Source organism: Miniopterus schreibersii, assembly GCF_964146895.1.
Source record: "Miniopterus schreibersii genome assembly, chromosome: 16".
Lineage (NCBI taxonomy): Eukaryota > Metazoa > Chordata > Mammalia > Chiroptera > Miniopteridae > Miniopterus > Miniopterus schreibersii.
This window is the reverse complement of record NC_138116.1, coordinates 7,696,927-7,724,279: the sequence shown is the minus strand read 5'-3', so window position 1 is coordinate 7,724,279 and position 27,353 is coordinate 7,696,927. Positions and strand designations below refer to the sequence as shown.

The following is a 27,353-nucleotide window of genomic DNA, read 5'->3' as shown; positions in this document are numbered from 1 at the left end:
TGAGAGAGAGAGAGAGACCACGCTGATTGCTGAGAGGAACTGGAAGAAGAAAAAAAATTCCCAAACTCAGTGAGAAGCAAGAACTCGCTCACCATGAGTAGCGCTGTGTTGGTTACTCGCCTGCCAGACCCCAGCAGCAGCTTCCGAGAGGATGCTCCCCGGCCCCCGGTTCCGGGGGAGGAAGGGGAGACCCCACCCTGCCAGCCTGGGGTGGGAAAGGGCCAGGTCACCAAACCTCTGCCCGTCTCCTCCAACACCAGGCGCAATGAGGATGGGCTGGGGGAGCCGGAGGGGCGGGCATCTCCGGACTCCCCTCTGACCAGGTGGACCAAGTCATTGCACTCCTTGCTGGGCGATCAAGACGGTGCTTATCTCTTCCGGACTTTCCTGGAGAGGGAGAAATGCGTGGATACTTTAGACTTCTGGTTTGCCTGCAATGGATTCAGGCAGATGAACCTGAAGGATACCAAAACTCTGCGAGTGGCCAAAGCGATCTACAAAAGGTACATCGAGAACAACAGCATTGTCTCCAAGCAGCTGAAACCTGCCACCAAGACTTACATAAGAGATGGCATCAAAAAGCAACAGATTGATTCCATCATGTTCGACCAGGCGCAGACCGAGATCCAGTCGGTGATGGAGGAAAATGCCTACCAGATGTTTTTGACTTCTGATATATACCTCGAATATGTGAGGAGTGGGGGAGAAAACACAGCTTATATGAACAGCGGGGGACTCGGGAGCCTAAAGGTCGTGTGTGGCTATCTCCCCACCTTGAATGAAGAAGAGGAATGGACTTGTGCTGACTTCAAGTGCAAACTTTCACCCACTGTGGTTGGCTTGTCCAGCAAAACTCTGAGGGCTACAGCGAATGTGAGGTCCACGGAAACTGTCGAAAATGGATACAGGTAAGCCTGGCGGGGGGTGGGGGGTGGGGGGGGGTGATGCGGACCTGCAGATGTTTTGAGTTATGTAGGGTGGATGGTTGGATGGATGTGCTGCAGGGGCTGACAAAGAGGTCTGTTGAGAGCCAGGATCACTGGCCACGGATGCTTTGATCTTGCTTTTTGTTGTTTAAAGTGGGGGACGTGATGCACACACACCTACATGCCTGCAGTCTTCCAGCGCCTAACTCAACACTGGCAAGCAGTATTCATTAATGCGGGTGCGGGTTACTTCGTTTCCTGGGCCAGACTTAGAAAGGGGAGAGGGGGCGGGAGGGGGGGGGGAGAGAGAGAGATAGAACAGCAGCTTTTGATGCCGCTGAGTCACCAAATACAGTAAGCACCAGTTTTGGAAGGGGTCATTCACCACTAATCAGTAGAGAGTGGAATTAATGTGGCTAGGGAGGCAGCTGGGTTGTGGTGGAGACACAGGAAATAACGTGTGTACCCATTGGATGTGGGGGTAAGTGGGATCTTTTGAACTTTTATGTGAAGATAAGAGCCGGCAATTGGGTCTGTTTGTAGAATTAGGTATTTATGCAGCAAGAAACCCCCCTTACTTGGGAAGGCCCTGTGGCTGTCCCCAAGAAAGGACCAGAGCTTTAGATCAGAGTCTGCTGGTATTGAATGTAGGTTTTAAACGTTTGCAGCCAAGGGGCAGACCTCAGCTGATTATGTTGTTGCTCGGTGCTGATGGAGCGGAGGTCTTGGCCAGAGAAGACTGGGGCCCTGGAGTACTTTCCCTTTTTGAGGCTTCAAAGACAAACAGTCCTTTACAGAATGGCCAAGTCTTAAGATTCTTGACCTTTGAAGGCAAATTCAGACCTCCTGTGAGCATGAGTTTTTCTGTTTTTCTCTCTCTCTCTCCTTCCGAATATTCAAAAAGAGAAGAGCCTCTTAATTCTAGGTTGTTGCTTACTGCATGCAAGCAAGGGGGTGGGCACTCGATTGCTGTCTGAATGGCTTATCTTGCTGAGGTAATGGCTTGCTGTATTTCTCCGTGTGGTCAAGGCTTGCGCTGCCTCTGTAGAGATTGCCCTGTCTCTGTAGGGGAGGGCCTCCGGTGACCAGCTGCAGCAGCAGCAGCAGCAGCAGCAGCAGGAGAAGGGGCAGGGCAGCCAGGTGTGAATCTAGGAGCAGTGATTTAGGGGGTGGCCAGGCCTGTTGACTTCACAGGGAGGGGAAGGCTTGCTCTCCAACCACCAGGGGGCGCTCTTATATCCTTGAGAGCCTTGCACAGACATCTGGTCTACTGCACCTAAGTGGAACCGATTGGCTTTTGCAAGGAAGCACAGGATCACCTGAAGTTGTTTTAGCATCTTTAAGGTTATGGTTTCAGGTTGTTTTGGAGGAAGATACTGGGCCTGGCCTCTTGGCTGGGCAGTCCCTGGGCACCTGCTGCTACTACCCTGTTCCATGTGTCAACACCTGAGTAAAACCTTTGCTGGTCTCATCCCTCTCCAGTTTCACAGTGGTAGCTGAGACTGCTTAAGGCCTGTAGTAAGGTTGCTGCTTCTCCTGGGGCCTCTAACAGTGGGGCTTCTGTGTCAGGACCCCCAGTGTCACCTTCGTAAATAGCACTGTGTGTGGTTTGGGATGTCATCTGTAAGAAAGCACTCAGAGGCAGGACCCTGCCGTGCCCCCTCCCCTTCGTGGGTGGGCAGTAGACCCAGCCTCGGGGTGCCCCTCCTCCTTCCAAAGGCCTCAGCTGGGACATAACCAGGATTCAACTTTTGGGCAGATCACTCTTGTGAAGTTATTTGATCCTGGAGGCGAGGGCCAAAGATCCATTGTGTTTCCAGTGTTTTCCTTGTTTGTGAACTATGGGTATCATCCATATATAGGTGGCACCTTTTCACTGGCCTCTTGAGTTGCCATAGTATGTTTGTGTGTGCTGGGCATTGTCAAAGAGAATTTAAGCCACATCCAAATTTCAAGATCTTCAGGTGTATGGTAGTGTATTTGGGGGTGTCCCAAGTTATCTAAAGGACTGGGTCCCAGCCCTATCCACTACTTACTTCTGGGTTTAAGCCTTTCTGCACCCCATGTGCCATCTGTAAAATGAGTGGGCACCATCCTTTCTTTTTATGTCATAGGTTGCTATTAGGATGTTTTGAACAGATGTGTGTGAAGTGCTATAATTAGTATAATTTAATAATGATAACAACTGGGTATGTGCAAAGGGCAACCAGGTTAAGATACCACTTTCAAAGAGTGACTCTTGGGTTCTAGCCCATAGTCATGGTAAAGTTTTAGAGTATTCCCCCTTCCCATGCCTCTGCTTTCTCTACTTGCTGAACCCAAATCTGTCTTCACAGCCAGTTCTTGGGATGTAGGGATCCTTTCTAATTCTTTAAGTCCCCCTTCCCCTCCTAATACACTCATTCATCAAGCAAGGTACCCGATGGATAGGATGGGCTTTTATTTAGTTAGTAAAATGAATGAAAAAGAAAAAAAAACAAGTCCTGCTGAGGGTCTCCCTTCATCAGCTGTTGAGGCACAGTCCTGGCAGCTGGATGCCCAGAGCACTGGCTCGTCTTCCGAGCCCTGTGTTTACCCTGGGCACTCAGAGGAGCCTCATTTTTAATGACTTGTTTGTGTCCTTACTGATTTGGTGTCAGGTTTAATATAAATAGTTGGAACGGAAGAGCAGGAATTATCCTCAGAGGGAAGGACTCTGGTTTGCGAGTGGTTGAGTGGGAGGCCTGGGCCTTTTGATGGTCTCTATAAATAACCTAGAGCAGGAGTGACCTGTTGGTAGAAGCACGTGTAAAAACCCCAGCACACAAACACACAGAGTGGCGAGGTGTATGTGAAGGGGGCTGTGGGATTAGGAGCTGGGCCCAGCATTTATTTTGGGAAGGAGAAGACCGTGTTGGGCGCACAGAGTGCTCCCTGTGTCCTTCCCCTTCTGCACTGGCCCTTGTGTGTCCCTGCCCAAGGCGTGTCTCATCTGTCTCTCATTGGACCCTCTGCTCTGGCCTCACTTAAAATGAGCCGGGCCCAGCAGATGGCCCTCTGCTGGCTCCAAGTGTCTCCTGTTCTCTGAAAGAACTCGCTGATGAGGCCCGTTTTTGTGCGAAGCCATTGGAATCAAGCTTGGCTTCAATTATCAAAGAAAATGATGCCATAGGAAAGATATGCTGGAAGCAGTAGGCCACAATTAGAGGATGGAAGCTCTGATGAAGGCAGTTTGCTAAGACACACTTGTAGAAGTTTGCCTGTTTTCTCAGGGCCCAGTTGCCCAATGCTCTCCGAGTCCCCTGCCCCCTCTGAACGCCCCTCTATCTTGCTTTAGAAGCCGCTGGCCGAAGACACGGTTGCCTTTTAAACAGTGGCTCTGGGAGTAAATTGTCACAGGGCTCCTGGAAAGCCCTAAACACACAGCCTTAGAAGCAAATACTTTTTAGGTTGCATTGTTTTGAGAGGGGGCCAGAAAGAGGCCCCAAAGGTCAACTCTGTGGTGCTGTCTGTAGGGGGTCTGCCCGGGTGAATGGGGAGGGCGCAGGGGCCACTGCATCTCACCCAGATAAGAGATAAGAATAGGCTGCGGGGGGGGGGGGGGGGGGCAGCAAATAAGGTCCCAGGAGCCTCTGCTACCTGACAGCCGAAAGCCCTTTGCACACTGAAGCTGCAAACTTGGTCCACCCAGTGCAAAATGTGTACCATAGGCCTCCACTCTCCCTAGGAATTTAAAATCCTGCCAGCGCCTGGGAGCACAACAGTCCTGAAGAAATAATCAAAGCATCTGGGTACAATTACTGTAGCATGGTCGAGTTTCTTGAAGTTTCTTTCCGTTTTTGTTTTTTTTTAAGTAATCACAAGAAAACATCTCTAATCCGTTTTTAAAAAATTACGTGGTGCTTTTTGACGAAGTTTGGGGTTCTTAAAAATTGAGTTTGTCCCCCCCTCAAACCCTGCCTCCTTCCTCTGCCTCGTCTTGTTAGGATTGTAGGAAAGGCCAAACACTTTCTCGCAGCCCGCCGAGCTAAGAGCAGTATATCCCGCGTGTAGTGGCTGGTCACACAGTAGCCCTCTATTTTGGAAGCGAAGGGAGACTCGTTTATTTTGGGATCCACGTGCCCCAGGAGCTCGAAGCTGGGAGCACACAGGGGATTTGAGTTAGGTGCCCTTTTGTTTGGGGCAGGAGGAGGAGCGGCCTATTGCGTCATTTTCTCCCTCTGGAGGGTGAATTATAGCCCTTACATTTGGGACATTGTTGATGTGTTAATACCACAAAGATAGCAACACCGAAGTGGTGGTAAGAGTGAATGCTATTTAAGGCTGTTTTGATCTTGTACTTTGCCTTTGGACTAAAAAAAAAAAGTTTCAGCAACCCATCTGCTGGTCCCAGGGCTTTTAAGGAGGTTTGACAGGGTTTTGAGCTTCTGCCCCAGGTCCCAAGCTTGCATTCAGCGTTGGGGAGACATGTGAGGGAGCCGGGTCCGGTCCTTGCCCTCGTGGAGCTTACAGTCTAGTTGCGCAGGACGGGCATTCAGCGTGTAAACACACCAGCGCTGCGTAATGATAAGTCATGGTAAATACCACGAGGGAAAAAGCTACAGGAGCTCTCTTTCTGTTGGTGGGTGGTGTTTTGGAGTATTAAACTGTGATTTACCCCCAAATTACAGTGCCCTCGTTGGGCCTTTCAGAGGATGTGAGAACTTCATGCAGATGGTTGGTTGAACTGCGTGTGTCTTAGGTGGGTACCTCACATCCATGGGGGCCGGGACTTGCCTGGGGGCTCCCAGCTTGCTGGTAGCTAAGCCAGCACCAGCTCTCGACCTCTTGGTTTCTGTTCCCTCTCAAGGGCTTCCAAAACTTGTTACTGTGTCCCTGAGGACAGGAAGGGGTCTTGGAGAAGTTATCTCGTCCATCTTGCTTTGAGCAGTAGCCCCATCCAAGCACCCCAGACAGCAGGGAACTCTGGGCTATTTCAAAGGCTTGGGCAATTCCAGAACCTGCCCTCATCCACTTTATGGGTCCACTGGGACCATTACAAAGTGCTTTCCTCTTTCTGACTTACAAAGCCCATTTCCTCTTGTTCTGCCTTTGATGCCAAACAGAGCCATTCTCCTCTTACTCAGTTTCCTTGTCAACTAGGAAACTGTTTGTACTGAATCATGCCTCATCCCTTCTCTTCTCAATAACCAACTGCCTCCCCCCGTCCCCCTCTGCTGTCACCACTCCTTTCTCTAGCCCTGGTGCCTGAGAATCCCAGATTGAGGACATGGGGACCAGTTCTAACTCATGGAGGGTCTTACCATCCTCATTTAATTGTCATAAAAAATCCTGGGAGGTAGTGAGGCTTCTCGCCCTTTACAGATAATGAGAACAGGGCCAGAGCATCCAAGTCACTGTTCAAGGTCACTCGGTCCAGGGTATTTGACAGGTTCAAGTGCAGTGTTTCTCATTTGCACTTTCCAGTGGTTCTGCATCTACATAGCATGTCTAAGATCTGGCTTTATGTTCTGGTCTAGCTCGGTAGAATGAATCAAGATTCCTGCCAACCGAGCTCCTCAAGGAGTCCAGATGTGGGTTCCATGTGGCCAAGTCTCCAGCCCAGTGGCCCCCCAGAAGGCTTTGGGGCCCTGCCTGGGGCTCTATTACCTCTTGGATGGCTGTGAGGATGAAAGATGATTGTGCAGCAGATGTTCATTCAGCACCTACTATGTACAACCTTGACAAGAACAAAGACCCCGCCCATCCTAAGTGCTCAACCAGTGGTGGCTCTTGGTTTTTATCAATGTTTCTAAACTGAGGGGGTTGGGTTAGGTCATTTCTAAGATTCATTCTGACTCTAAAATGTTATGATTCTGAATGTAACTTCTCTTGTTAGTTTTGTCACTCCAGCTACAAGAGTGCAAGCTCCTTAAAGACGGGGGCCCGTCTCTTCCTCTTCACCCTATTCGATTCTAGCCGGCACCTGCCTCCTGTTTCGGCTCTTACATCAAGTTGTGGCAGCAGCTCCCTGTCCAACCCCACCCCTCCTTCCAGTCCAGCCTGGTGTACCCCCTCTGGATCACACAGGCCGCGGGAAAACCTCAGGCCCCCTCCCCTCCCTGCCCCCTCCTAACCCGACTAGCTCCCCCCCTTCCTCCCCAGTCTGAGGAGGAAGCTCCTTTTCCCTTCGCCGGCCCTGGGTGGCATCTCCGTGCATTCCTGTTCACCCACTAGGGTTCACCTTGCTTCCACCTGTCCCAGGGAGCCATCCCTGGCCATTCAGCTAGAAATGTCCCCTCCATCATTAGCTCTATCAGGATGATCTCTACGAGGCCACTCATCCTGCTCTTATTCTAGAACTTTTTTAAATGCTGAGGCTAGTCTTTGTAGCAGGAAGCAGAAAGAGGTTGAGAGCAAGCCAAATACATCAACCCCGTGCCCACTCGTGCCAGCTCTGTGGTCCAGGCCAGCCTGCTGCACCTGTGGGACCACCAAGGACACACCTGTAAAATGGGCGCAGGGCTTGGCTCCTCCTCCAGGTGGCCATGAGGAATAATACTGTGTCTACCTCCCTCGTGGCACCCCCTTTCCCCCTACATATGGTGACAAACCCCTACTAGGCCATGGGTGCCAGGTGACCAGAGATTGGGGCTGGGTACACCCACAGTCCATTGCAGTCCAACCCAGTGAACTGGTGAACTCATAGTAGGTGAGTAGGAGCTCAGTGAACACAAGCATAAGAGTGCTTGGACCTTTCATGGGTCCCTTTCATCTGCCAGCTCAAGGCCATCCTTTTAGACCAGCCACAGTGGCCTGATGGAGTTGGTTCTTTCTCTGAGTCCTTCTGTTCCCCTCCAGTTGGTTTCTTTGTCATTGTGTAGACTTGGTGGGCCCTGTGGAGGATGCTGGTGTTTGTAAACGAGGCCGCCTGCAACTTCTGGCTTCTCAAGCCCTTCCTGCAGCCCCAAGACCACCGTGACCCCTTCCTCCGCCCCCCTCCCCAAGTCCCTCTCTGGTGACACAAGAGGAATGCAGCCCAGCAGGGGACAGGCACACTGGTGATTCTGGGAGGAGATCAAGAGGGCAAAACAGGTCGGCAGAGGCCACTGAAACAAAAGGGGGGGACACCGCAGCGGGGGACTGGACCCTCCTTTGAAACAGCTGTGCTGCTCATTTTAATCCGCTGGCCTTAGCCTGCCTGGGACAGTGAGACCTGGGTGGGGGAAGGGCACGCAGAGGCCCAGCTGGGGGGGTGGGAATGGAAGACCAACCTACACGTGTCTTGAACTCTGTCCCATCTATCAAGCTCACAGCCCAGAGTTGAAATGCGAAGGCTAGGCCAGGCTTCCAGGTGTTTGCATCTTGGAACTACACTAACAGCTACGTTGAAACTTAAGATATCTTAGGGCCCTAACATTGTATTCCTTTGGTACCAGCTTGGATAGGGGGCAGGGAGGGGGGAAGACACCCCATCTCCACTGACAAACTCCCCTCTTTATTCCATAGCCTCCCCTCCAAGAGTAGAGTCCCCTTCCTTCCCCTATGTGAGCGTGTGTTTAGAACTTTGTAGGATCCCCTAGGCTGCCTCCGGGGTCATCCGTCCCCTGGCAGATCTTCTTTTGGGGGCAGAGGATCTCAGCCTGCTTTCTGCCCAGAGAGCACCTGGCACTGGGCATCAGGTTGGCATTGAACAGATCATGGGATTGTGCGCTTGGGTCACCTGGCTACCTGGGTTTCCACTGAGCATCAGTGACGCACAACTGTCGCACTTTCCCTGCAGGCCCTTCAAGAGGAGCGATCCTGTTAATCCATACCACGTAGGCTCTGGCTATGTCTTTGCACCAGCCACCAGTGCCAACGATAGTGAGATATCCAGCGACGCACTGACTGATGACTCCATGTCCATGACGGACAGCAGCGTGTAAGTATTCTGGTGTCCCCGTCGTGTACGTGGTTGGCGGCGTGATCCACTGGGCCAGCCAGGTGGAGTCCTCGGCCATCCTCACCTGGCTTTGCACATCCCATCTGTGGGCAGGTGTTTGGTGGTTGAGGAGGGTGACATAGTAGGTGGGGTGGTGGTAAGCTTAGAGCCCTGAAGGGAAAGTGGGTGGTAACCTTAGCAGAAGAAAACTAAAGTAACGTAAGAGGTTAAGATGAAGGTCTATAAATTCCTTGAGTTTAACAACACATCTTCTGGTTGTCATTTTGCCTGCCTTCCCTGTGGGGAGAAGTGCTTGGCTGGCCTTGAAAGCCAGATATCCCATCTGTAGAACCAACAGGTGGGGGACGGGGGACATCAGAAGGGTTTGTGTTTAAGTGTTCATTGTTTTTGAAGGAAAAGACATGGAAGGTAGGAGTCAGAATGAGCTCAAATGGACCTCATTCCACTGAGTAAGTCTTGGTGGAATGCCTGCTCTGTGTCAGGAGGGGGCTCTGCCCCTCAGTTTGGTTCCCTCTAAAGTTGAGTCTGATCTTGGCTCTTTTGCAGGTGGATGGCTTTGATTTCTGAAAGCAATGCAAGTCATCAGGGTAGTTTGAGGTCAGCAGGCCATCAGGCAGGGTCGCGCTTTGAGTTCTAGGTCATTTGTGGTCATGCAGTGGGGATTTCTGGATGGAGAACAGCACACGCGGTATGTGCGTTCCATGGGGGGGGGGCTGGGTAACCCCATCTCCTGCCATCCTTTGAGATTCTGATTCAGGAGACTGGAGGGGGGCGGAGCCTGGCCTTGGGCAAAACTCCCCAAGAGCTTTTTACCCAATATCCAGTGGAGAACCGTCATTCTAGAAATGTTCTTTAAAGGCCTTTCGCCAAATGTTTTTAAGTAGGAATTTCTCCCACTAAGGGACCAGTTGGAAAGGCAAACCCCCAGCGCTGTGCGAATTCTGGCATGCTCACTTAGAGTTTACTTACCTTCCTAAAAACCCAACCGCCTATTCTTCCAGTTTGTTTCAAATCATCTGGTTTTTATTGGCCAGTGTCCCGTTGGTTGGCCCCTGGCATGGAACTAGTTGGAAGGAAAGTTGACGAGGTTGGTTGGGGACTCTGCTAGTGATTCAAATCCTGGTAGCTTTTATTGTGTCACTTCAGATTCCCCTGTTGGTAAAGGGAGAGAAATCCTTAAGGTGAAACACTACTCTTTAATGAAAGAATCGCATTTCTGGCATCCGTGGAATAGTAAGGGTATGCATCTTTGTCCAGCGGGAGAGGTGAGGAAGGAGTTCCACAGAAGCCAGTCGGCCAGAGCTCCTTACTTGTGAAAAATTATCCTTTGATGGGCTTTGTTCTTAATACGCTTTTGCTCTGTGTTTATTGAATGGTATTAGGCATAATTTACTTCTTGATCCAAATAATTAATATCAGGATGTTTTCGTTCCACGCTGTATTATCTCATAGGTTATAAGGTTATATAAGGCTATCTGCCCCTACATATATTGGCACCCTCCCCTTTTCAAAAGTAGGTTTTCTTTTTTCTGGTCCTGCCTGCTGTTCTGTTTGTTTATTTGTTTGTTTGCTGTTTTCTGTGTGCTTGCTGCCACTGGTAGCATTACTCCTTCAGCTTTCGTTGTTTTGTGGGTTGCGTGGGAGCCTTAGCATTATGCGTAAAATGAGGTTAAGTCGAATTTGAATGAGGGCATTGAGTGCCTCTCCCAAGTCAAAGGTGGTTTACGGAAAACCAGAGCCTGCTGTGTAGTTTTCTTCAAGACTCTTCTTGGCTTGCTTCCTGGCCCTTGGCCGCGTGTCATTTCCATCCCCATCGAAGTGTTATTCTAGGTTTGTGATGAGATAACTTGGGTGTGGTCTCCATATACGGTTGAGCCTCACAAGACCCAATCAGAAAGGTGGGCAGTGCCCCGTGCCTTACAGATGGCAGTAAGGCCCTTGCGCCCACACTTCCCACGCCAGGCACAGAACTCGGCTCCAGGCCAGATGCAGGCCCCTGCCCTTTGCCCCTTCCCCTTTCCCCCCCCCTTCCCCCTTCCCCCAGGCATGGACATTTCCAACACAAGATGTGTTATTAGGATGAGTTGGTAATGAGACCTTTAAGCCACTTTGAGTTTCTTTTATTTTTATTTATTAGTGATAACCCACACTGCTTTTATAATGGGTTTGGGGGGAGGGGTAGGAGGGAGCAAGTTCTGACTTCTCCCCTGCTCCCTCCCCTGTTACCCCACTTTTATCCCCTCCCCAAGAGAAAACCTTCCCCCTTTTATAGAGCTGACTTTAAAGCGCTCACCCTTCCCGCCTTTAGTTGAAGAACGTGTGGACCTGCAGCCGGGAAAGCCACTTGTGGGGTCAGCCGGGTTACCTGAGCTAGTCGGAGTGTGGCCAGTAAGGTCCACTCTGATAGAGGCAAGTCCCTCTAAAGAGGGCAGATCCCCCCTTAGCAGCTTCTCCCTGGGGCATTGGACATTCCCTTGGGCCCCAAGTGGCAGAACCTCGGGGATCCCCTCCTGGGATGAAGCTCCCTTGGCTTGATGAGTAAACAAGGGCACCGACACCGAGAGCAGGTGCCTTGGAGGCTCGGAGACCTGCGGGCTCAGCATCAGGTGGCGCTGAGCCTTTTCCCAGCCAAGTGGGTGGGTTCTCAGATGGGGCCTCTTTATACCAGCCGGGAGGGCCTGTGTCATCAGCGGGAACCATCCTCTCGGGGATGGTTTGTCCAGGGGCTGTTTGCTTGGCGCTGCCTAGAGTGGGGGACAAAGGGGCCTCCGGCGCCCATCGGATGGGATGCGTATCTGGGCTTAGAGGCTCTGTGGGTCTCGAACTGCCCGGCACTGGGGTCCTGCGCCCTCCCCGCTCTCCTGCCTAAAAGCCAGGCTGTGGAGGCACTTTCTGGCCGGCTGGCCCCCGAGTGTGTGTGATCTGCCCAGTGTCGGGCGGGTCACCCGGGATTCCCAGGGCTGGGATTAGACCCCTCTTCAGAGCTCTGCCAATTGTGGGGCCTGGCGCAGATGAGAGTGCCGAGCGAGAAATAAAGTGTGTGGGGGATGAAAAGCCGAACTGAATCGCTTTCAGCCCATTGTTCATCAGGGGAGGCTTAGAGGGGATAAGAGGGTAGCAGGCCCCTTTGAAATTTCCTTGAACAAGTGAATAGCAGCGCCCCATAAAGCATGAAAAGGCCCTGGCTGCTGCTCCTGGTCACAATGGCCAGCTCAGGCCGGGAGGGGGTCTGCCAGGGGCTGTGGCGGGGGGCTGGCTGCCCTGCTGGGAGTTGAGGAGGGGATGTGGCTGGGGAGGGGGAGGAGGGGGTCACAGGCGGCCTTCAATAGACTCCAGAAGGTTGGAGTTCATTAGACACAAGCCGGGGGAAGCAGTCGTCTCATTTGTGACAGAACCAGTTAAGTCCCAGGGGCCTTTGCGGGAGGCCTGGGTAGAAGTTGGGCAGGGCCGGCCTGCACTTGGTTGTTCTGGGCGCACCTGGGCCTGGAGTCCAGAGCGGGCAGGGGCTTTAAAGAAATCATTGCCTTCGCCCAAAGCCCGCTGCTGCTTCTGTTTTCTTGCTAAGTGAAACGCCCTATTAGAGATGGCTGGGCTCGGGTCTCAGTAGGCCTCTGAGAAGGCTGTTTTACGAGCCTGTTACTGTGAAACCTATATTCTCGGAAGAAATGGCTTTTTACATTTTTTTTGAAAGTTAGCTGCCAGATTCCCAGCCAAGTCCTAAACCCCAGTCTTTGGAGCATGGGGGACTGGAGGGTTGGGGGGCCATTCCCGGGCACCAGGCCTAGGAGGATGAGGCCGGGGGGCTGGAAATCTGAGAAGCAGCAGGTCCTCTGCCACCAAGTATGGCTTCTGTGTTAGAGGTGGCCAGGCACGTGCAGGCCACACAGAAGCGGCGTGGAAGCCACACGGAAATGGTGTGGAAGCATTGCTTGGCCTGGTCCGTTCTGAGCAGAACCGCTCACAGGACCGGAGCAGCTTGACCTGAAGGCCACGTCTGCCCTGGGCGCCCCCAAAATCAGTGCACGACGCTTCCCTCGTGTTTCATGCAGAGGGTGGCACGGGCTATTCTATTTATTTATTTTTATTTCCTTATATCTTATTTATGGGTTTACTTTGGACACCAGGGAAAGCATCCGCGTGAACTTCAAATATTACCTTATCTTACAAACCAGGCTTTTGATGTTGGCTGTGATCAGAGGCGGCCCTCTGAGAGGCTGCCAAATGGCGATGCGAGTGGATGCCTGTGCGCATGAGCCTGCGATTTCAAAGTCACCGGAAAACGACATTCAGGTTAGGCCGGGCACAGCGGAGTCAAAAGGCTAAGCTAATTGGCTCGGCTTAAATGGCAGCTAAGTGGAGTCCACACTTCAAAACCGGTGCTCCCCAGAAACAGCTGGGCCCGCAGCCGGCTCGTTAGCTAAAATGTTTATAATGAAAGGAGGCTGTAGAGGGACCCGAGCTCGGGATCTTTTCAGCTCACAGTTCTGAGCAGCCAGGAAGCTGATCACAGGCTTTTAGAGCCTGAATAAAAAGGGGAGAGGCCCCCTTCTGGAATGAGGGGCTGTTTGGGAAGACGATTCTTGGCTGGGGAAGAATTAAAGCCACATTTCTGTGAAGGCGCCTGTCAGGCCTCTCTGAGCCTCTACAAGCTGAAATCTCCCTTTTCCCCGCACTGGCTCCATCAGCTGCCCTGGGTGCAGTGGGGGTGGGGGTGTGTGTGTGTGTGTGTGTGTGTGTGTGTGTGTGTGTGTGTGTGCACGCGCGCCCTGAGGGGGGTGCTCAAATCATTTGTTCCTCTGGCCTTCAGATCGGCCAGTGACCTGCTTCCCTTCCTTCCCATACCTGTGTCCCCCAGCTCTCTTTTCTTTCTACCTTATATGAAAAGAGAAAAAGGTATAAAAGCCTTACCCCTGTTTCCATCTGGGAGGAAAGGAGAAAAGACAGAAGGCCACTAAAGGACACTTGAGGACAGAGTCTTGGAGGGGATGGGTTGGTTACAGTGGGGTCCAAGGGGTGCTTGACTCCTGGGCCCCAAGATTGTTAGGAGGAAGCCTGGAGCAGAGACATCTACTCTCTTATGTCCCAAGAAGGGTTGCTGGTCAGGAGAAGGGTGAGGACCGAGTCTTGCAGCCTTGGGATAGCAGAAGATGGTTAGATCAGTGTGAAACCCAATCTGTGGGACCCCCACCCCACAGGGGTTTAGGTTAGAGACGGGGAGATTCACTGGAACCACCTGGTATGCCCCCTAGCCAGTGGTACCAAGTAGTTGGGGGGGACTTTCCAGAATGTTTGCCAAATCTCCCATCCGTCGCTTCAGCACCTCAGGTGACTCTGGGGGGCTTAGGAAATGGCATCCTCACATTCAGTCAGGAACTTGGATTTCCCAGGCGAGGCTGGGAGTGCAGGTTGTTGAGTTAGACACACCTGTTCTGCAGTCCAGCAGCAGCTTGGGTTCAGATCTTGGGTCTGACCCCTGCTGACTGAGACTCTAGTCATCTAAAATGTGGTGAATTCAGGGTTTTGTGAGAATGGAGCTGGATTCTACGTCAGGTGTGTCCGACCCACTGCAGGCACTCGGAGTGTGGGGGCCGGCAGCCTTGGGTTGGAATCGGTCCCCTGGTTGGACTTGGAACCTTTACCCTCCTTGGCCTACAGGGGCCCCTTGAGTCCCAGGCCTTGGGGAGCAGGCGGCTGTCTGGGTGACTTGACCTGCACTGGGGCTCGCTGCCTCTGCCCTTGGCCTTACTCTGGGACAGGACTCACACCTGTGTTTAAGGCCTTGCTGTAGATGTCACTCTCCTTCTGCCCTGCACCCTCAGTGTGATTATCCCTCGTGTGCTTCTCGGCCAAGGGCTGGCTAGCAGATCGTTGATCTGCTGTGATCAGTGTCACCCCCACGGTGGCCCTGTGCTCCAGCCCCAGCCTGCAGACTTCCGGAAACGCAGCCACTGGAATCCAGGGCATCGCAGATAAGGAGCCTGGGTCAGCCGCTGGCTCGCTCCTGCGTGTTCTCAGGCTCTGCTGGTTTCCACCGCTGCTGCTGAGCAGGCTGAGGTTTTCTCTCTTCCACCCTCTAATGAACAAAACACCTAATTGCAATATTTACAGCCTTCCAGTATGATTCAGTATGGAACTGTTTGAACATGAGGCTTTCGTAAATAAGTCGCTTCCAGAAGGGACAGCAATGGGAAAATTGTCCCACCTTGACCGTTCAACTGCTTTCAAGAATAAAATTCTCTTTTTTAAAAAAAAACCACAGCCACTCCAGGTCATGTTTCTCGTGAAGACTAGTTGGAGTACAGAGTGCATGTTTCTTACCTCTTCTACTGGGTGTTTTTCCCCCCAATATAACAGTGAAGGACATAGGGGCCGCTACTGCCTTCAGGTCTTTGCGAGGACTTCATTGACACCCCCACACCCCTCGAAACACCTGGCATGCCCCATAGCCAGTGAGTCCTAAGTGGTGAAATTGCAACTTACCCCCCACTCTCATTCAGTGGCCTCCCCCCATTTCCTGCCATGTGTTTCATCATGGTAATTACCACCTTCTAACATACTATAGGTTTTGCATTTTTATTTTTGCTTATTGCCTGGGCCACCCCGTTAGGATGCAAGCTTCATAGGCAGCCCTCTGCATTTGTTTCCCTTCCTTCACTCCTCTTTTGCCTAGTGCCTAGAAAAAGGTTTGGCACATGGTAGGTACTCAAGTATTGGAATGAATTGCACAGAATGCCCCACAGTAGGGGCTTTGTCTTTATGCCCCATTGGTCATGTCTTTGGGACTGCATTGGTTGGGGGTGGTTGTGGCAATTTGTACAAGGAAGAAATTTGGGGACGACTGGGAGGTTGATGGTGGAGAATCGCTCATGGCTTCACACATGCCTGGTTAGCCTCTGTGGTCTGGCCCCTCTGCCTGCTGTACTGTGCCCTGGTATGCTCCATAAGGCACACCTGGTTTCCTGATTTGGGGTAATGTGTTGCAATGGCAATGGACTGTTTAGGGGAACCAAAGGGGGCTAAGGGTCTCCTGCTTTGGGCACCTGTAAAATGGGGAGCCTTCACTCTGACTGGGCTGGCTGGAGTGTACCCCGGTTGTAAGAGAACAAACAGCCTGAGAGGAGCTTACCATGCTCTTTCCAAGTCAGTGATCCTGAATCCAAAGATGATTGATAGGCGGGAGGTTTGGCAGTTTGATGGTGGATTGATCTTTCCCTGTGGGGACAGCCATGGCACCTGGGATGGGGTGCTCTCATGGAGGTGTGTGGCCCCATCCATTGGAGGGATCTGAGTGTGGCTTGTGAGCATCCTGAGTGCTGAAGGCATCCTCGTGAGCCTGCGGGATCTGTCTTTTCCCTTCCCGTAGAGATGGAATCCCTCCTTACCGCGTGGGGAGTAAGAAACAGCTCCAGAGAGAAATGCATCGCAGCGTGAAGGCCAATGGCCAAGTGTCTCTACCTCATTTCCCGGTGAGTATAGTCTAGAGGGGGAGGCAGCTGGTTGCAGCCATGCTGAGTCCTGAAGAAAAGGGATGGGAGGAAGAGAGGGGCATAGAAACCGTAGGAAGGGCAGTGCTGGGGCCTGCTAGGGAACAGCGGGGCAAGGAAAGACCGGGCAAGAGGTGCTACACGGGTCCTTGGGGTGTGACACTGAGCAGAGGGGAGCTCAACATGACCTTCTTGAACCTTTCCATTTTCTCAATTCATAAAAGAAAATTCTCTATGAGAAAGAAACCAAAGCACTTTCTTCCCAGAAACCAGGACCTGATAGGAGTTAATCCATGCTTCTCATTGGATTCCCACTAGAATGGAAGCCCCCCGCGGGCAGGGGTTTTTGTCTATTCTGTTAACTTCCATATTCACAGAAACTGGAACAGTGCCTGGCACATAATAGGTGCTTAAATGAGCACTTGTTGATTGAATGAACGAATGAATGAACGGATGAGGGGGGTAAAAGAATTGCTGCCTCCAGTGGGAGGGAAATTCCTTCCCTGGGACATTCTTGTGTTGACTACATGGCTCAGTCTTTTCAGTCATCCATTTATCTATTTACTTGGCCATTTCTTCTGCTGACTTCTGAAGCCCTGGAGGGCAGCTATGCCATCTTATCTATTTCCAACCCCAGAACGTGGCTTAGTACCTGTTGTTGACTTTGCACCTCATAGGTGCTGAATAAATGAAGTGTTTGGAAGCAAGGGTCCCATGAGCAGCTTCTTCCTGCAATTGAGATGAGGGGCCAGCATGGCATGAAGGACACTTCTGGGTCCTCCCTCTATTTCCATGTCCTAGAGGGCACCCAGCACGGCCCCCCCTGTACTCAAGAGAACCTCACTGTCTACATTTCAGTATTGCTTCTTTCAATACTCTGACATCCAGGTTGCAAGGGTGCTGCTCCTGGGGAAGGGGAAGAGAGTGTGCCCAGTTTAGAGCAGCATCTCTATTTATGAATCCTTCCTGACAGCTTCCGAGAACCCAATTGGTCCATGGGTTATGTTGCATTTGGGAAAGGAACACTGAATTGCTGATCCTGTGTTGCCTCAGTGCAGGGATTGGGATTGTTTGCCCGAGCAGCTCTTCTCTGAAACCTCCTGGAACGGTCTGGGGCAGACTTCACCTTGTCCTAAAATTAGCACATTAAGATGGCTCTTCTGGGGACTTCTAGCATCCCTCTCCTCAATAACAGTGCCCCCCAAATACAACAGTATTGATGACACAACATTTTTTTGATGGGGCAGAAATGTATCATATGTATTAACAAAGAAAACCTCTAACACCCAGGCTTGTAAATGAGACGATTTCGTCCTGGGGTGTGCAGATGGACTTTCTCCACGAGGCAGTGCACGTGGAGCCCGCCTGTGTGCGAAGGGCCATCTCCCACGGAGGGGGCAGGACAGGCAGGAGGTCCTGCAGCTAAGTGGTTGCCGCGGGGAGGCCCACCCTTCTGCTGGGGGAGATGCTGGCCTGTGCAGTTTGGCTTTCTGATGCCCCCACCGCACCCCAAAGAAAAGGGCAAAGCGAGAGGCAGATCTACCAGGGAAGGGGAAGGGGAGGAGTGGTGGGCGGGGAGGAGGGGTGGGCGAGAACAGAAAGCCGGGCGGGCTGTGGGGGTTCTCTCTGTTTGCTGCTTTTGGCAGGCGATCTCGGTGCCTTTTTATATTCCGCACTTGATTTGGAGATGTTCCCTTTTCCCTTGATAGAGCAGCTTCAGGCAGCCAAACTCAGCAGTGTTCTGCTACTAGCCCGCAGCAGCTTTCTTCATTTTCTGTACAAAGAGCCGGGGAGGAGGGGCGGGGGAAGCAGGCAGATCTAGGACAGTGTTGAGACAACACCGCCTCAAAGGTGCGCAGTGTGCGGCCAGGAAATAAATTACCGCTGCTTCTGATCCGGCCTGCGACTCCCTTTCTTTTCCCTCCCTCTTCCTCCCCCCACCTCCCTTCCAATCTTATTTTTTTTAATTTCCAGCTCCCTTTCTGTTTAGACTCTACTTTTTATTCCTTGAGTTGGTCTCTCCCCCCTCCCTACCTCAGAGGCTGCCTTTTTTTTTTTTTGATGTTTGACAACAGTCTTTGAAGATTTTCTACTTCAGAGTAGCTACTGATGGGCTGGTTGTACTACAGAGAGAAGAAGCGGGGCCTCTCGGAGTGCGACCAACTGCTCCTGCCCAAGGCAAACGCTAGTGGGGACCATGGCACTCCATGAGGCCGCGGCGCCAGCACATAAAGCTCCCTGGCAGCCCGGGCCTTGCTCTGCCCGAACCTCGAGCCACCGAGCACGTCGCCAGCCCGGGAAGCTCCGGCTCGGCCGCCCGCGCCCGGCCGGCTAAACATGCCCCGTCCCTTTCCTCCCCGCACCCTGTAGAGAACCCACCGCCTGCCCAAGGAGATGACCCCCGTGGACCCCGCGGCCTTCGCGGCCGAGCTGATCTCCAGGCTGGAGAAGCTGCAGCTGGAGCTGGAGAGTCGGCACAGCCTGGAGGAGCGTCTGCAGCAGATCCGAGAGGTAGTGCTGGCCCTGCCCCACCCCCGCCCCGCCCCCGCCCCACGCCTGCCAGGGTCCCTCCTGCTCACCCCCCCCTTGCCACCTTCCCCTCCAGGATGAAGAGAAGGAGGGCCCCGAGCTGATGCTGGGCTCCCGAGACGGGACGCCTGCCCAGCACCCCCTCTCCCTCCTGCCCTCTGGCAGCTACGAAGAGGACCCGCAGACAATTCTGGACGACCACCTGTCCAGGGTCCTCAAGACCCCCGGCTGCCAGTCCCCCGGCGTGGGCCGCTACAGCCCGCGCTCCCGCTCCCCTGACCACCACCATCACCACCAGCAGCTGTACCACCCCCTCCTCCCCCCGGGGGGCAAGCTGCCCCCCGCCGCCTCGCCAGCCGGCTGCCCCCTGCTCGGGGCCAAGGGCTTCGTGACCAAGCAGACCACGAAGCACGTCCACCACCACTACATCCACCATCACGCCCTCCCCAAGACCAAGGAGGAGGTGGAGGCGGAGGCGGCACACAGGGTGCGCTGCTTCTGCCCCGGGGCCCCCGAGTATTACTGCTACTCCAAGTGTAAGAGCCACCCCAAGGCTCCGGAGCCCGGGCCCACAGAGCAGTTCGGGTAAGTGTCGGGCTACTGGACTGTCCCAGTGGGGCTCCCCTCCGGACCACAGCCCTGGGCAGGTGTGAGGTGGGGTCAGAGGTCAGGGGCACTTTGTTTCCAGGAAAGGGAGCACAAGGTGGGGGGGCAGGGGGAGCAGGTGCATGTCACCCCACCACCTGCCCAGCTGTCCCATGGGGGAGTCCCAGAGAGGTAAGGAGTGTGGTTCTTGGTTCCCCACAGTGGCAGCCGAGGCAGCACCCTGCCCAAGCGCAGTGGCAGAGCCTCCGAGCCCAGCCTTGCCCTGGCCTCCAGGGAAGGAGCCGGGGCCCTGCAACTGCCTGGGGAGGAAGGAGACAGGTCGCAGGATGTCTGGCAGTGGATGCTGGAGACGGAGCGGCCCAGCAAGCCCAAGCCCCATAGGTAAACACCGCGGCTGCGGGCGCCACCCCCAGGAGGGTCGGGGCAGCCACAGGCATCGGGGGTTGGCTATTTTTGCAGTGGGCCAGAAACAAATATGACAGTTCACATCTGCCATCTTAATATTAAACGTTGGACTGAGCAGACCCCAAAAATGCCGTGTTTGGGCAACGCCCCCTGTTCGTGCTATGGTAGTTATTTTTTCTTTCCTCTCTGAAGGCATAATAAAAAAGTTCCTCTTGAAGTCACATTTTCCAGTTTTTCTAACCCAATTTTTCCCCCCTTCTGTTTTCTCTCTCCTCATTACTCGTTCAGTGCCCAAAGCACAAAAAAGGCCTACCCGTTGGAGTCTGCCCGTGTGTCCCCTGCCGAGCGAGCTGGCCGGCACCACCTGTGGGGAGGCAGCAGTGGGCACCCTCGAGCCGCCACTCGCGCCCACCCGTTTACCCAGGACCCTGCGATGCCTCCCCTGACCCCACCCAACACGCTGGCACAGCTGGAGGAGGCCTGTCGCAGGCTGGCTGAGGTGTCGAAACCCCCAAAGCAGCGGTGAGTAGAAGTGGCCTCAGGTGAAAGGCTGGCACTGGGTGTGGAGGGTGGGGACGAGACCTACCCTGTTGCTAAGGGAAGGAAGGGCCTTCTTTTCTGCTGGGTCTCATCTTTCCTCAGGGAGGAGCTATTGCTTTTGGCCGCATTGCATTGTCCTTTCCAACCTCTAGAAATTGTTGCCTTTAGCTCCATTCGTCCTGAAGAACTAATCAGGATCTGCTAGGCCAGTCATTCAGTAATTCCTTACAAATCCCATTTTTTACAAATATCCGGTCATTTAAGCCTGGTTAGGTGAGCATATGAGAAGCCAGGACTCACCGATGAGGAATCTAAGCCTGCAGTCCTCTGCCTAGGCTGGCAGTGTCCTGTCCTAGGTTCCCAGGAGGGCTGTGCCCAAGACGTCCTCTAGGCCTCCTAGAGCCACTGTGAACACAAGGCCCTGGTTGGGTCTACCGATGGCTGGAAACTGGGTCTGTGTCTGTTTAGAGGGCCACAGAGAGTAGTTTTTGTCTGCTCCCCATTTGCCCTGGGGACAGCAGGCTTACCTCTGACCCCTTCGCTCTGGCTGTGTCCTCAGGTGCTGTGTGGCCAGTCAGCAGAGGGACAGGAACCACTTGGCCAATGGTCAGACAGGAGCCACACCCTTCTCCACCCCAAGCCTGGCTGCAGAAGAGTGAGTGCCTTTGCCGAGAGCCACCCATTTCAGGGTGTTCACAGTTGGGAGTTGCGATTTTCGAACACATTTTTTAATACATAAAATCTCCTCGATTTTAACATGTTAGTGACAAGGAATCGTAAATACAGATGTTACCATAAATTAGGATCATGAAAAGCCCGCCTGTACTGAGCAAGGCATCGTGACTTGTACACAAGTGTTCCTTCCCGAAGTGATGGATGGCTCGGGGTTCCCGGGCACACACTAATCAAAGGCTGGGACCTGAAGCCACGAGCAGAGGGATAATAGGGCCCTAAACCCGGACGCAAAGGTTGCCCCCATGTAGCTGCAAGTTAGCACATTGGAAGCCTCTTTGTGTCACGTGGAGCAGGAAGGTGGCTGTCCACCATTGCAGAGATGGGGGCAGGATTCATTGTTTTGCTTGGGGGAAACAGAATCACCCCCAATCGTGCCATGATTCCTCTCATAAATTTGAATTTGCACTCTCACAACCTGGACAGAGAAACCTGGCTTCGTTTAATTACAGGATGGTGCATGTAAAAAGGAATCTGCCGAAGAGATCTAAAATGGTCTAAATAATTAAAGTACTTTCTTAGCCTCTTTATCGTGAGCAATGAGCAGTGTTTGAAGTCCTGAGTAAGCCAACACCCTGGACCCTTTGGTTTAATTGGTTGACCTTAAGTCTACCAGCTGTCCTGGCCCACAGCTTGTTGTTCTGCTTTTTTTAAGCTGCTCTGCAAAAACTCTGAATAAATGGGGAAGTTGAAATGACTGTGGGCTCCCCCTCCCGCCTTCCCCAGTGGGCCCTAGCATTCCGAGCTCATGCCACCCCAGGAGGCTCTCTGAGTTTGTCTCCACAGCGCACCCTGAGCATGAGTGCCCCTGTGGCTCTGTGGTAGGAGGCCCCCCACTTGTGCCAACCTGAAAGAGACTGCTCTGTCCCCCCGTTTGGTGGTAGCGAGAGAAACAATAGCAATTTGTACAACCGAGGGAATTGTCCCTTCCTGTGCCCCACACAGGTGACCTGGAGTTGGACTGTGTGCTCACCAGAGGTGGCTGTCTCTGGGACATGGGCGCCCCACACCCAGGCCCCCTTTTGAGCTTCCAGCTACAGCCTCACTTGACCTCTAGCGACTGTGCGTGTGTATGTGTTCTCGTGCCTGGCGCTTCTGTTCTTTCAGATGCTGAGCTGCTTGTGTTGCCTCTTATTTTCAGTCACAAAGAGCCAAAGAAACCAGCAGGGGTCCACGCGCTCCAGGCCAGCGAGCTGGTCGTCACGTACTTTTTCTGTGGAGAAGAAATTCCATACAGGAGGCTGCTGAAGGCTCAGAGCCTGACCCTCGGCCACTTTAAAGAGCAGCTCAGCAAAAAGGGAAATTATAGGTAAGAGTCCTGTGGCTTCTTTCTGCTCTGGAGTTTGTTTGCCCAGAACCGGGAGCCAGAGTCGGTCCCTGGCCTGGTCAGACCTGCGGGGGCGCCCGGGAAGCCGTGGAGTGGGCTCTTGCCTGACGCTTTGGTTCGTTCTCACTCTCTCTCTCCCATCCCCACTCACAGAAATAACACGGCAGCAGCAGTGGGTAGGGCTGTGCGACCTGGACGGGTTTTTTCTGCCAGGTGAACAGGGTGCTGAGGAGAGAGGTGGCAGAAGGAGAGCTGGGCTTGGGCCATCTTGTGGGGCTCTGCCTGAAAGGGGGAGAGGTTGGGGGGAGACAGGGAGAGGTGGGTGGACACACAGGTGGGCAGACCGCTTAGAAAGACTGCGGCCCAGGCTTGGGTGTCGGAGAGACTCCGCACTAAAGGCTTGGGCAGGGGCCGAGACCACTGCCCGGAAATGCAGGCGGAGTCCTCACTTAACTTTTCTGCCTGAAGAGCCTCCCTCTGTCTCAGGGGTCACATGAGGCAGGGTGCTCTTTCGTCCATAACAAAGAGGGGACAGGACCTGTGGGTGGACACCAGGTGGACAGGGCCCTTGGGAAGGGAACTTGCCCACCCAGGCCTTTCAGGAACCCAGTCAGGATGAGCGCTAAGGGCCTCATTCCCTGTTCATTTTCCCCTTACCTGGGGACAGGTAGTGACCCCACCTTCGCCCATCCAAAGTCCCACCTGCCCCTCCTCGATGGCCTTCCTCCCAGGGGAGTGTGTGGGTTCTGCTCCAGCTGTGTGTCAGGTTGCTGGGACTAGGGACAGGCAAGTGAGGGGCCAGGCACACAGCTTAAGGAGCACAGTTTGTGTCCAGAAGGTGCCAGCTCATTCCTGCCTCCAACCGGGGATGATAGCCCTTAGCCACCTGCCAGGTGGGCACCGGCTTCTGGACGCAAGCTTGCCCACCTCCAGGCCCCTAAGACACATGTCTTCCCAAGCAGCCACCTCCACCCAGTGGCTGGTTTGGGCAGGGGCCCCGAGTGATTGCTTTTTCAGGGCAAGGGATGGGGTCCGGGCTGGGACTGTCGGTGGCTGGCGAGCAGGGCATGGCGCTAGGCCTCAATCCTTCCCTTTTACACCTGGGCTGAGACAATTCTGAAACTATCAGAGGGGGTGGGGAATAGGCCTGGCTGCTGCTGCTTTTTTTATCTGGAACAGACACAAGGCGAAACTAATTACACAAGTGTGCCCCTCCAGGGATTCATTTTGGTCTCTGCTTTGACTCGGCTGGACTTAGGGGAACTGCAGGTGACCTTCAGGGGACAGGAGCCACAGAGTGCTGAGCAGAGAGGCTGCAGGGGGGGCTAGGCACTCAGCCACTCCGGCCACATCTGGCTCTGATTTTTTTTTTCTAAGGCACACTTAATAAGCCTGGCTTTGAAGCCCCGGCCTCCCCTTTAATGCACAAAGACTTGCACAAACGGTCCACGCTCACATTCTTGACTGATTGGATCAGGCTGTGGCCAGGCCCCTCCCAGCTCCTTATCTCTCTTGACTGGCTCTCCTGGCCAGAGCAAGGCTCCCTGTCCTCCTGGGCCGTGGGGGCACCGGGTGCCATGCCTCGCCCCTTGCCCAGCAGGGGTGATGCTCCAGTGTTCAGTTTCCACCCCCACCCCACCCCCCAGGAAAAAGCCCGGGGAGCTTGGGTCTGCAGAGCCGGGGACCTGGGCTGCGTTGAGTAATCTCAGCGTGGCAGAGGTTCAAAAAGAGAACAGCCCCTCTGGCCGTGCCAGACGCTATTGGTGCCAGATGTCAGAAGAGAGCTGAGTTTGCCACATAAAGCCTGTTGCAGTGGAAAAGCCTGCTTCTCGGGGGGAAAGGAGGGCAGCGGGCACTTTTGAAGTCTCAGGGGTGGGGCCGGGGGAGCATTGCCTCTCTCCTCTCTGGAAGAGGGTGCAGTTATGTGAAAGGTCATGGGTGTTGGCCATGAAAGCCCAGCCTGGTGAATCCGAGGGGGGTTGGCGCTAGGGGCTGAGGGTGGTGTTGGGATGGGAGCCTCTCATTTGGAAAAGTACCTCTTCCTGCCTTCCGGGGTCTCCTGTGCCCAATGCCCCTCCCCACTCTTGCCATCTCCTCCCAGGCCCCCCCAGATATCCCAACCCCGCCATAGGAAGCCTTTCCACCACGGGCCCCTTCGAGCTGCGCTTCAGCTGGGCTGGGAATGCTAAAAACAAAGGGCCTTGACTAAACCCAGCTGTTTCACTTTAGCTAGCCTTATCTCCTAGGAAAGTATTTGGCTTGCCTTCATTAAAGGAGAAAAAAAAATTCAGCTCTAACCAAGGGGAATTAATTTTAAGAGAAAAGACAAAAACAAAGTGCAGCCATAACCCTGAGACACAATTAAGTTTTTTAGAGAGGCTGTCCCCCTCCCCCCAGGGGACTGTGACCCTCCCTCCGTGACTGGCCTTTATTGGTTGGAGATGACAGCTTGCAGGGACACGTTTAATCTGATCGAGGGGTGTCCCTGGCTGGGGATGGGGAAAGAAGAGGCCTTCGCTGCTTTTCCTGGGAGTGGTCCTGGGAGGACAGCCATTTCCAAATGGGACTCTCCGAGAGGGGCCGGCTGGAGGGAGACTGCTCATTTGAGTCCATACAATTAAACAGCCTTAGAAGAAAGAAGGCCAGGGTGGGATAAAAGGAACCTTTAATCAACTGGCATAATAGAAGGGCCCTTCGTGTTTGACCCTGGAGGGGTGGGGGAGAGAAGGGAGGGGTGGCTGTCCCGTGGCTGTGCCAGAGACCAGCTGGAGGAGTTGGCCACTGGGTGCTGGAGGGTGGTAAGATCAAGAGGTGTCCCCTCCAGACCAACTCGCTGGAGTCTGCCTTCCACAGGTCAGGGTGGCTCAGCCTGGGCCCCGAAGGACCCCTGTCTTGGCTGTAGCGGCAGATGAACTCAGCCTGCTTTGCCCTTCCCACCCCACTCCCACCCCACTCCCACTCCCACTCCACAAGGGGAGAAAGCAGCAGCCGTACTCCGCAAAGGGCACTTTTTCCAGTGTGGGTGTCGGTGACTGCAGCAGTCCTGGGCTGAAGGCTGTGGCCTCGGAGCTATTTGCAGGGGCCCCCGCCCAGGCTGCTGCTTGCCCGGTGCCCAGCTTTCCTCCCCAGTGACTTGGCCCGCCCGTGTGTCCCCTTAGCCCGCCCTGGGAGCTGTGGGACCCTCTCAGTCAGGTAAGGGCGCCTGTACACCTGCTGCGGCAGACTCCTCGAGAGGCCTCCGCCCTCAGCGTGGACCTGCGTTGCTTCTAAAGCAGAAAACGCAGTCTTACCAAGATGCGTTTTGGGTCTTCCTTCTTAAGGTATTACTTCAAGAAAGCAAGTGACGAGTTTGCCTGCGGAGCGGTGTTCGAGGAGATCTGGGACGACGAGGCCGTGCTCCCCATGTACGAGGGCAGGATTCTGGGCAAGGTGGAGAGGATCGACTGAGCCGCGCCGTCGGCGGAGGCTGGCGACGGGCCGGGGCCGCGCACGATCTGGGGCGACGCGGCGGCGCTCCCCACGTACGAAGGCAGGGTCCCGGGCAAGGCGGACGCGAGCGACTGAGCCGCGCCGTCCAGCTGTGGCCAGCGGTGGGCCTGGCCTGGGACGCGCAGGCCGGCGACCGCCACGCAGCACGTCGAAGGGAAGAAAACAACCAATGAAAACGACGTCTGGGGAAGAATTGGCCGCTGGGCCTTCGGGAGGGTGGGGGGAGGTTGGTTTTCATTATTCACGAGCTGGGTACTGAGATAAGAAAAAGCCTGAACTATTTATTAAAAACGACCACTCTTGGCTATTGAAGATGCTGACGGCATCTGAGAGGCTGCCATGCATAATATATGACTTCCTAGGGATCTGAAATCCATAGACTAAGAGACTGTGTATAGCTCACCTGGACAGGAGTCCTTACTGCTATTTATTGAACCGTTGGTTATCCCTGCCCCAGTTTATGGATATGCTGCTTAAGCCGCGGAAGGGGAGGCGGGAAGTTTGCGTCTGTCCGAGCTCAGGCCTTGGGCTCGGGGCGCGAAGGGCGTCTCCATCTGACCGTGCTCTGCCCGCGGCTTCTCCGAGCGAAGGCAGGCTGTTAAATGGTGCCCTGCCGTTGACACGCAGAAATTGGTGCATTTTTTTTTTTTTTTTTCCTGTGCTGCTGTATTTTGTCATAAAGGTCTTGAGGTTTGACTTAACGTTGCAACATCGCCTTGTTGGATGGGATGATCATTGCTGAGTTGGGGGGAGCCTCCTGGGGGCCCCAGAGTCATGCTGTAAGTTATCGTAGCTCCTCACCAAGGCCCAGCGCCCAATGCCTGAGGCCTGCTAGAACCTCTGGGTTCAGCTTGTGCTTTTATTGAGATAACAATTCCTTGGAGTCTTTTTTTTTTTTTTTAAATTACTCTTTGGGCCACAGCCCTTCTGGAAACTACCCCCCTGCCCTGCAAAGAAGCGACAGCTGTGGGAAGACCTAGCAGCACCCTTTGTCCCCCAGACACCTTCATTTGACGTTCGGGTTTTTGTATTAAGTTAATCTGTACATTCTGTTTGCCCCTGTTACTTGTACTATACGTCTGTATATATCGTACGGTGAAAGAGTATTAATCCACTATCTCTAGTGCTTGACTCGAAATCAGTACAGTACCTGTACCTGCACGGTGTCCCCATCCGTGTGTCGCCCTATATTGAGGGCTCAAGCTTTCCCTTGTTTTTTGAAAGGGGTTTATGTATAAATATATTTTATGCCTTTTTATTACAAGTCTTGTACTCAATGACTTTTGCCATGGCATTTTGTTCTACTTATACTGTAAATTATGCATTATAAAGAGTTCATTTAAGGAAAATTACTTGGTACAATAATTATTGTAATTAAGAGATGTAGCCTTTATTAAAATTTTATATTTTTC

The 27,353-nt window shown here is 53.5% G+C and overlaps 1 protein-coding gene across 2 annotated transcripts; it reads left to right on the top strand.

Annotated features, from left to right (window-relative positions):
* AXIN2 (axin 2) lies at positions 1–27,353 on the top strand. Of its 2 annotated transcripts, XM_081162816.1 has the most exons (10): positions 1–908; positions 8,668–8,808; positions 16,193–16,295; positions 18,684–18,824; positions 18,919–19,427; positions 19,650–19,829; positions 20,142–20,375; positions 20,953–21,048; positions 22,267–22,434; positions 25,773–27,353. In XM_081162816.1, exons 1-10 carry the CDS (start codon positions 94–96, stop codon positions 25,897–25,899), a joined length of 2,514 nt encoding a protein of 837 aa, XP_081018942.1. In that variant the 5' UTR covers positions 1–93; the 3' UTR covers positions 25,900–27,353. The 2 variants fall into 2 exon arrangements, with proteins under 2 accessions (XP_081018942.1, XP_081018943.1); XM_081162817.1 differs by lacking the exon at positions 20,953–21,048.